The sequence below is a fragment of the Pongo abelii genome, chromosome 7, assembly GCF_028885655.2.
Source record: "Pongo abelii isolate AG06213 chromosome 7, NHGRI_mPonAbe1-v2.0_pri, whole genome shotgun sequence".
Taxonomy (NCBI): Eukaryota; Metazoa; Chordata; class Mammalia; order Primates; family Hominidae; genus Pongo; species Pongo abelii.
In genome coordinates, this window is record NC_071992.2 from 93973245 (window position 1) to 93983934 (window position 10690).

Sequence of the window (10690 nt, forward strand, 5' to 3'; positions counted from 1 at the left end):
TTGGATACATTTCAGAAATAAAGTCACTTTTTTGTTAGAAGTCAGTGGAGTTAGAAAGTCAAATGGGGTACATGTTATTTATTCAATTCCTTATTTTTGGAATTTTAAAAAGCACGGAAATAAATAATATGAAGAGTAGAGAAAGTTTCCGTGAATTCCGGGAGGAAGAAAAATTATTTGTGAATAACAGCATTCAGTTCACTTATAGCTTCATGATTTTTTTTTTTGAAATAGTTGTCCTTCCTAAGTTTCTTCATTGATTCCATTGCCCTGCTGTGTATAATTTGACATTTGTTTGGATGTGTAGGGTAGCCTGTGTAGTCAGAATTTTCAGACCTAATAATGGGCATTGTATGAACTCTCTGAGGATTCTTTTGGACATTAGTTCTTACCTTGACAGTCAGATAAAATTAAGGACTTGGGGAGTAGATATCTGATGAACCAGAATAATGTCTTAAAAAAAAGCTTTATATAAAGAAGCAGTAGCAATCTCCTTATGGGTACACCTTTATATATTTTAATAGTAATATGGACAAGTTAGGCCCTCCACTTCGAACGGGAAGACTTGTGCAAAGGTTGTATGACAGTGATACAAAATCAGACAGTGCCATCAAAAGACATGAGTTATTACCTATTTACAAGTAAGTATTTGTAACTCAGTTTGGTTAATATTTTTCAGATATTTCATTAAAAGCTTTGTATAATGGAATAATATAACTTTTACTGTCCTATACTTAAAAAAATCTGTTGAATAATTTCTAAGCCAAAATGTGTCGAATAATCTAGGATTTAAAACATTTTGATTTTTAGTAAGCATTTCTGTTGTACTAAATAAAACTTTTTGGGTTATACATTTTATTCCATTAAATATTAATTTTTGGAGGTTTCAAATTGCAGTCACATTTAATAATTGTTTTTATGAAATTTTTTTAGTAGTAATTAGGATTTTTTTGTAATAGTAGTTTTAAAAAGTAGAGTTTGAGAAAAATAGTCTCGTACAGTATAATATTGTTAGATTATCTCTTAGATAAGCAGATGGTGAACTATTATAAAAAGCCCAGAAAAAGAAAAGATTTTAGGAAACTTTCAGTCCAAGGGTCCTTAGTCTTTTTGTTAGATGGTTGTAAATTCTGCCTGCAACCGGGAAAGAATATGACACTGCCAAAGAGTCAAGCTCGACAAAGAGTATGACACAGCCAGTTCTGACCTGGCTGGCTGAAAAGAGTGTGTGGCAATGGCAGTTACTTTGAAACTCTATGGCATGAGTCTTCAAGGTTTACTAATTTGGGTCTCAATTCTAGCCCACATTTTAAATATGAAATTAGGGCCTAAAAATTAATTTACCTATTAATGGTGGAAAATATTAAGCAGAGTAACTTAGTTAACTTTTAAACCAACACCTACTACAACAGTCTGCTCAGTATATATGTATGAAAAGTAATAATAAATTTAACTAGATAAACAAAGGTAGGAGGAGTCTTTAAGATACTAGCAGCAGCCATTTGCTATTTTTAAGTAGTGATAAATCCTAGCAGGAAGAGTTTGTGCTGTGAGCCGTTTTTCATTTTGCTGATTCTACTGTCAGAACCCTCTGATGCAGATCTCACAGTAACAGTGACTAGCAGTAAGATGGATTAAGTACAATTCCAAAATTAAACCTTCTTTAATTATTGATATGAGCTGTAACAGGTAGATTCTAGATACAGAGTAAGAGTAATGCTTTGCAGATTCTGAACAGAAAGAAAAATTAGTGGACTGTGTAAGACTGGGGCAAGATGTTTTAAGTGATCAAGGCTGTTCTAGATGTTACTAAAAATAAATGACAGATATTTAATATTGGTAGCTATTAATGATGATAATCTCTTATATTTTCCTCTAAATATAAACATTTTGAACAACCTCAAGTTACCGATATGGTGACATTATGTGTATATATTCATGGATGTGTTTGTATTGTTTGTATATCTCATGCACTTAAGACGATTCTATAGCCAAAAAAAAAAAAAGGGTTCTTCCTATTTAAATGCCATTCTTTGACAATGATTCCCTAGAGATTGAATTTCTAGAAAAAGACTCTAGTAGTTCTACAACATCCCCAAAGAGGCTATACACAAGAGTAGAGTAAACCTCATGAATGGACTTGGAGTGAGCATTTGAAGAGGTGCAGGGCATTCCATTCATGCACCAAAGTGATTCTTTCCTTGTTGAAGTTTAGAAGTAATTTAAAGAACTAACTATGCAAAGTAACCGCATTGAATGACAGCATTGTATATTGAATATGAGTTCTGTAATACAGCCTACTTAAGTTCAAGTACTACTCTGGCCACATAGTAGCCTCACAATTTATATAATCTCTTTGAACATGCTTCCACTTTAAAATGGGAATAATATCTTCTGAGATTTGGGGGACATTAAATAAGGCATGTGTAGTACCTGGCTTCATAATTGTCATGTAGTGGCTGTTTGAAAAATAGTGGATGTTGTTATTACCTGCATGTACTTTGGAAGCAGCTATTTACAATTTTAGGGTACTCTCTCCTACTTTGCCATATAAGTAGAGTAAGAAAAATTTCAACTAAAGTTTAAGAACCTCTAATCTGGAGGTATTTTTTAAAGTATTCTGCTGTTCATATAACATAACATTGCTCACCTGTGAAATTTAAAGATTTGATTAAAGCTCTATAGAGAGGGAGGGAACTATGCTTTAATGAACATCTAAATCCTAGCTTTGGAACATACTAGCAGGGTCACCTTGGGTAAGTTACTTAGGGGCTCTTTACCTCATTTGTCTTATCTGTAAACGGAGTTATGAACGCTACCTATTTCATAGGATTATTGGGATAAATAAATTTCTATGGGCAAAATACTTAGAATTGTACTTGACATGGAGTAAGCACTATTATATAAATGTTAACTTATAGTGGCAACAACAGTAGTAATAGTATTAGCATCAGCTATCTAAATGTTTATATGAATTGTACTTTTTTTCTCATAACCTTTCTATAAGTGATCATTTTATAAATGATGAGACTCAGACTTGCTGTCACAAAGCTGTCAGTAGCATTGGCATTTGAATCTAAATTCATTTGAATTCCCAAGCCTCTGCTTTTAGTGTTACATCATCATGATTTAGCTTTCTAACCCTTCTTTGATTCTTAAAGTTTCAAAATGGAGACTCATGGATGATCCAACCAGAAGTCCCTCTGATTTCGGATAGCCCAGGCTGTGCAGTTGGTAAAATTAAATCTTTAAAGGGAATATTATATTAACTCATTTATTTTAGTTGCTGCTTTTTAGAACTTTCATAAGTTGAATATTATTCTTTAATGTGACTAGCAAAAAAATTCTTTTTTTAACTACATCATATATGCTTAGAATAATAATAAAACTTGTTAGTTTATTTAACTGTTATCCATAAGCATTTATCAGAATATATGTTTTGAGGGAAATATAAATTTAAACTGTTTTTAAAAATGTATCTTTCAGAATGATTACCTTATAAATTTCATGTAAAGCATATATACATATTTTAGTTGATTTTATTTACTATCAGAATAGTGTTAGTAAATGCAAAATTCTTTGGTTTATCTTTAATATTAACTACTATTTGCTTTCAGATTTAAAATAATTACTGGGACTTTAATCTTTTGAACTTCTCTGAAGCTTCTAAGTATTCTTTCTAATCATGTGAATAGGTAATTTGAGAAATACATGCTCACTGTTCAATACTTTGCCATTATTTTTTCTCTTTTTCATAGAGCTAATGTCAAACCCCGAAATTCCACACCACCTAGTTTGGCAAGAAATCCTGCCCCAGGTGTGCTTACAAACAAACGAAAAACATATACTGAGAGCTACATATACAGGTATGTTTAGCTCTGCTATCCCAATAACTAAAATATGGTATATGATAGTTTTCCAAGGACCATATACAAAAGTAAGTAACAAGCTATTTATAGAAAACCTGATTTTTTTCTTTTAATCTGGCTTTTAAGTTGTACACCTCTAATGGATTTGGGCAAAGTAAACTGAAAACCTTCTGTAAAGGATTAACCCTTCTACATGCCACTAAGAACGTATGTGATTTATGGGAGGAGGTCAAAATATCCACATTAATAAGAGTTTGGAAGAAGTTGTTCCAAACTTCATGGATGACTTTGAGGGACTTAAGACTTCAGTGGAGGAGGTAACTGCAGATGTGCTGGCAAAATAGCAAAAGAACTAGAATCAGAAGGGAAGCCCTGCAGATGTCATTGAACTGCTGCAGTCTCATGATAAAACTGGAATGGATAAGGAGTTGTGGTGGCTCACACCTGTAATCCCAGCAATTTGAGAGGCTGCGGCAGGTGGATCACCTGAGGTCAGGAGTTTGAGACTAGCCTGGCCAACATGGTGAAACCCTGTCTCTACTAAAAGTAGAAAAATTAGCCAGGCGTGGTGTTGCACACCTGTAATCCCAACTGCTCAGGAGGCCGAGGCAGGAGAATTGCTTGAACCTGGGAGGCAGAGGTTGTAGTGAGCTGAGATGGGGCCACTGCACTCCAGCCTCAGTGACAGAGCGAGACTCCATCTCAAAAAAAAAAAAATGTTGTTATAGTGTGTAGTTCATCTAGCATCTATTTTACCTTTATTACTGTGTTTTTTGTTTTTGTTTTTGTTTTTTTTGTTTTTTTTTTGAGATGGAGTCTCGCTCTGTCACCCAGGCTGGAGTGCAGTGGCGCAATCTCGGCTCACTGCAAGCTGCGCCTCCCAGGTTCACGCCATTCTCCTGCCTCAGCCTCCCGAGTAGCTGGGACTACAGGTGCCCGCCACCACACCTGGCTAATTTTTTTGTATTTTTATTAGAGACGGGGTTTCACCGTGTTAGCCAGGATGGTCTTGATCTCCTGACCTCATGATCCACCCGCCTTGTCCTCCCAAAGTGCTGGGATTACAGGTGTGAGCCACCGCGCCCGGCCTACTATGTTTTGTTAATAGATAATAGAGACCTCCCTGTGAGGGCATGCATAAGAGTTTGTTATTTTTTGCATCACAATAATTTAATATCATTAAATAATAAAAAAATAAATACTAGAAGTATCACCTCACAATCCTTGTGACCAAGGAGAGAGACTTGAAACCTAAGGATCTCTATCTTTCTTCATGGTTGGGTTCTCTTTAGAGATGGGTTTGCAGAAAGGACATCATAAATGTTCATTCTGCTCCCAGTGTAGTAAATTCCTAGCACAAAGAACAGATGGAAAGCGATGTGGTTTGGATTTGTGTCCTGCCCAAATCTCATGTCAAATTGTAACCCTCAACGCTAGAGGAGGGGCCTGGTGATAGGCGATTGGATCATGGGGGTGGACTTCCCCATTGCTGTTCTTGTGGTAGCGAGTTCTCAACATATCTGATTGTTTAAAACTGTGTAGTACCTGCCCGTTCTCTTTTTTCCTCCTGCTCCCACCGTGTAAGACATGCTTGCTTCCCCTTTGCCTTCTGCTATGAATAAGTTTCCTGAGGCCTCCCCAACCAAGCTTTCTGTAGAGCCTGCAGAACTGTGAGTCAGTTAAACCTCTGTTCTTTATAAATTACCCAGTCTCAGGTAGTTCATTATAGCAATGTGAGAACAGACTAATACAGAAAGCATGGCTGCATTTAGTCATGATAAATTCTCGTAACACAGATAAATATAATGTTAAAGAAAAAATGTGAGAATTATAGTATTTACTAACAAGGATTTTTTTAAATTTGAACTAGAGGAATATTAAAAATGAGATTAAGCAGGCTAATTGTTATATTTATGTCCTGTTTCTCCAGGGTTATGGGTTGAAAACTACTGATATGAACTTTTATCTTTTCATTGTTTCTTTACTTTTTTAGGCCAGATGGAGACTCTGCATCTTCCCTTAATGGTGGAAATATTAAAGGCATTGAAGGAAATTCACCTGGAAACTTATCAAAATTCTGCCATGAGTGTGGGACTAAATACCCTGTAGAATGGGCCAAGTTTTGCTGTGAATGTGGCATTCGAAGAATGATTCTATGAATAGAATCTCAAAAAAAAAAAAGCCGAGTTCAGAGTTTATGATTATTGCTGCTTGGACAGCCAGAGCACATCCTTTAGTTAGTTTGTGCTAAAAATACTCAAAATACCATTTCCAGTTAATTTTGGAACGTAATCTTTTCGCTATGTAATGTGTGTGTGTTTATATGTGTACATATACTGTATATAATAAATATCTGGTACCCCAGACTGTGTCATTCAAGGAAATATTCACTTATCTGTTAGAAAATAATTTCAAATGGAACGATTAATTTAGGTGTTACTTTTCTGTTGTTGTTAAAGCACATGAAGTACATTTCCACAAACTCTCATACTCTAGTGCTTAGCCCTTCAAGCTTTAGGATAAGTATAACTTTGAGCAAAAAATTTGAATAAACATTTGTATTATTGGTGCTTATCTTCAGATAGTATCATAGTAGGATAGATGCTGGGAATTTTGTAATTAAAGAGAACGGTTTTAGTTACCATTAGGTATGTTAAGGTCACTCCTGTAGAGTATGTCAACAAATTATTTTATAAATCTGAAAAAGTAAGAGGAAAAAAAAAAACCCTCTATTAGTTACATAATTTAAACATCTTACTCGTTTTGTAAAAATGTAATTATGCAATTTCCTTTGCAAAAACACAAGACTAAAAATACAAATCTATCTTGTTCTATTTATAACTGATTTCTTTTACTTCTGTATGTATTCGTTGAACATATTTTTTTACTTCCAATTGTTTTTCCAGATTTCACTTTTTTCTTCCTTTTCCATAACCCATGAAGATAGTTTTAATTTGCTAGTTCATTTTTTGCTGTGTTTGAAAATGTAATTATTTAATATAGAAGGCACAGAATTCCCTGCAAAATCTTACATGTTTAAAAACATATAATTTTTTGTATCTGAATTTAGAATAAATTATTTTAATGCATCTTAAATCACTTCACCTAATCATAATAGTTGTGGTAACTAATCATTAGTGCAGAGCATGCAGATAAAAAATATTTGAATTTTTTTTTTCTTGGAAGTACAGGTAGTTATGAGTAGGTTAAGAGAATATCTAATTTTCCTACTCATATTTTCATCTTTAGCATTTAATGTTGAAACACCATTCACGTCACAATAAGAACCCACTGAAAATGTATTGTTTTAGTGCATAATTGACTTACCTAATTAAACATACACACAAATTTAATTATTTTTTTCTCTTTAACCTGATCACGACACAGCTCTTAATCATTGTCACTTTCAGTATAGCATAGTAGTTAGTAGTAGATTGCCTTGATGGCAGTAATTCTGTAGTAATTTCTATTCAATCAAACCTAAGAGAGCTTTGATCTTACTGTAAAGGTACAAGCAAATCTTTTATATAATTCGTAGCTTTTTTTTGGTTTATGATTCTGATCAACTATAAGACACAATGTAAAGAATTGTGGCTTATAATTTCTCTAAAATTTATTAGCTTAGTTTAGTTAGGGCAGGAGTTAAAACTTAATAGGAATTGTCATTTTACTTACAGTTTCTTTCCTGATTAGTTATTAATTTTTTCCCCTCAGTTATCTTTATTCAGTCATATTGGTCAAAACAAACAAACAAATAGTCCATCAACTAAAATAAGCTGTAATGAATTTAGAAGATGAATGCACGTATTAGATTTCCATTTAAATCACTTCTGTTATAAATCATATGAAGAACTTTAAACTTGTTTTATCTAAGACTGAGCACTGTTTTTTTTTCAAGTATTTTTTTAAGACCACATAATTCTTTTTGTCTGCTCAAGGAAAGGATAGATAAATAATTGGCACACATTTGTTTCTCACTGAATTTTACAGTAGTAAATAAATGTTATAATGTACCACAAGGAGATGAGTTGGTAAGAAATCATCTAGTTCCAGAGCCCAGAGATTATAAACAGTAGGTGAAATAGATTTATGACTTATGAAATATGTTGTGACAATATATTTAAATGCATTTTTATATTACTTGCATATTCTCACATTGATTTGTGCAATAGTTCAGTTTAAAAAAAATCTTCCTATGCATCATGTATTTTATTTTTATTTATTTTCACAAGTATTTGACAGTATGGTAGAATAAAAGATGATTGTAAGATTAAAAATGTAAAAATTGCTTATGTATTATTATGAATTGTGTTAGGTTGAAAAAGTAAGATGATTGTGGTGACTATTATTTCTTGTCCACTATATGTTTGTTTTTTGTTTTTTCACCAATAATGTCTTCATATTTGAACCTATTCAATAAAGACATGAAGCATAAAAATGCTAGTTCGTATTCACTGATGTCTTTTAGCCATACATAGAAAGATAGGAACCTAATGAAATATAAATAAAATATTTGAAGTCAAAAATACAGATTTTTACAAATAAAAAGTAGCTTTTCATTGGCTGTATTCTTATGCCATCAGCTTTTTAAAATGTATTACCATTTTATTGAAGTGTTTTCTGACATCAAAGTATTAGAAATGTTTTTGTTACAAGTTTTTTAAGGCATTGTCTTCATAGACAATATATTTAGCAATCACAAACATTTGTGATGTCAAGGTTAATAGGAAACATGGATGTTTCTAGTTAAGAACTTTACAGTTTAATGGTAAAGTTATTTGTGATGAATAATATTTTAGACCACATTTAAAATTAAAAAGGAATTTAGTGAAAATTTCAGATTAGACATGTTTAATTTTTTTCCTTAGGTTAGAGGTGAACACTTAACCATGAGTAGAAGCTCTGGAGATGAAAAAAATATTAGAAAACACACATAACAAAGAATCATCAGAACGCTTGGGTATTTATTTTCATTGAATGTGTATGTATTTTACATGGTAAGTATTTTTTAGTATTGAGATACGTTGATTTTTTTCAAATGACTATATTATTAAATAGAGCTATGGAGAAATTAAAGCCACAATTTTTATTTTCATTTAGAAAAATTTCAGTTAAATGTTACTCAATGCTCCTTATTTTAAACACAGTTTTGCTTAGCTCGTATGTGAATTGCTTTTTAGCCACTAGAGGGTGCATTTGGATAATTATTTCATAATATTACTGGCCTATTCTTTTTAAAGGCCTCTCAGCAATATACATATGATTTTTTGACAACACGATATTACAGAGATCTATAAGGGTAGTTTTCTTTGTTTTGTTGTGATTTTAATAATGTGTTTATATTTTAGAAATTTTGCCCAGCTCAACTGGGGCACCAGGATTGCAGTAATTGATAGAGATATTTAATAATTACACTTCACGATATTTTGTTAGCAAAATTATGCATCTCAAGCATATCACTTATGGACAATACATGGATTAGTAAATACTCCTTGAAATATTATTTTAATATTTCATCTTAGTTCTACCACAGTTTAGTAGGTTATAGTCTCATTTAAGATAAGGATGTTTTTTCCCCAATCCTCTATTCTAATTTAACATTATCTAACACAAAAGAGTGTCATCTATTTAAATAGGAGCTAATAAGTGGTTAGACCAACTACTGTAAGGTGCACAAAGCTAAAGCTTTGTACTTACCATTGAAAAACACTTTATGTGCTCTTTCTGGTTATGCAATGATGGGGATCAAGAGAATAAGATGTGATTAAGTGTCTGCCCTCAAGTTGATACAATTTATTTGGAGAAACTGATACCTAAACAGACAATTACAACGTGGGACAAAAATAAGTGATTTATTTTAATGGAACTTTTGTTTATCATGAAGGTACCAAAAAGTGTGGCAGAAATATTAAAGAGGGAGGTTCTTACAACAATAAATTATACAGCTGAGCATTTCCCATTTTTTCTTTCCTTCCTTGTGCCAACGCTTGGGAGGAAACCAGAGTATGAGCAAGAACTGTTTTACCTTCTAGTGGAGAAAGGACGATTTGCAGTGGAAAGAATGTGTGTGTAGTCCATTTGATCTGTAAAATGTGAACTGCTTCTGTAGTCCTGAGGACTGAGGAAAAGAGATGTTGAGTAAAAATTACTGATAATTCCAGCTATTCAATCTTATCTCAATTTTTCGTCTCTTTTTTCTCTGCCCAAATACCTCTACTTCTGCACCTACTTTGAATTTGCAACAGTGAGGCTGGGGATAGGAGACAGCCAGTAGTGCTGAGTAGTGTCAAGTACAGTTAACAGTGAAATGCGGATTTTCACTCATCAAGTCAGCAATCTTAAATTATCATAAAACTTAAAACCTGTCATGGGGCGTTAAGATGAATGCTCTTATGTACTGATGGTGGAAGTATAAATTGATCATACTTTTTGAAAAGGTCAACTAAATTTACGTTAAAAGCCTTTAAAACATTTGTGCTTCATAACCTAGTAATTTTATTTCTAAGACACACTTAGGGAAATAATCTGAAGTATAGGAAAATATTTATGCAAAACATGATTAATAGTACTATATAGTGATAAAATTGAAGAAATTGGCCATTAAAGCAATTTTAAATAATTTTCATGGCATAACAAGGTTGTTTTATTGATAAGATAAAAATTTTCAAATAACGTTTGTATATAAAATATTCCAATTACATAAAAAAGTGCACAGACAAAAGACTAGAAATATATTTCTCAATCTACTGTGCTTATTTCTATCAAAGGATATTTGGTAAGTTATCTTTTATATTTTGTATATTGTCAATTTTTAAAATAAG

The 10690-nt window shown here is 32.6% G+C and overlaps 1 protein-coding gene across 2 annotated transcripts in view; it reads left to right on the forward strand.

Moving 5' to 3' along the window:
- Positions 1–8307, forward strand: part of ZC2HC1A (zinc finger C2HC-type containing 1A) — a 52836-nt gene extending 44529 nt beyond the window's left edge. The window contains exons 8-10 of one of the 2 annotated variants that reach the window (XM_009243892.4): positions 525–641; positions 3759–3866; positions 5863–8307. In XM_009243892.4, the coding sequence (XP_009242167.4) occupies positions 525–641; positions 3759–3866; positions 5863–6028 (391 nt within the window). In that variant the 3' untranslated portion in view covers positions 6029–8307. 2 annotated transcript variants of the gene reach the window in all.
- The last annotated feature ends 2383 nt before the right edge of the window (positions 8308–10690 follow it).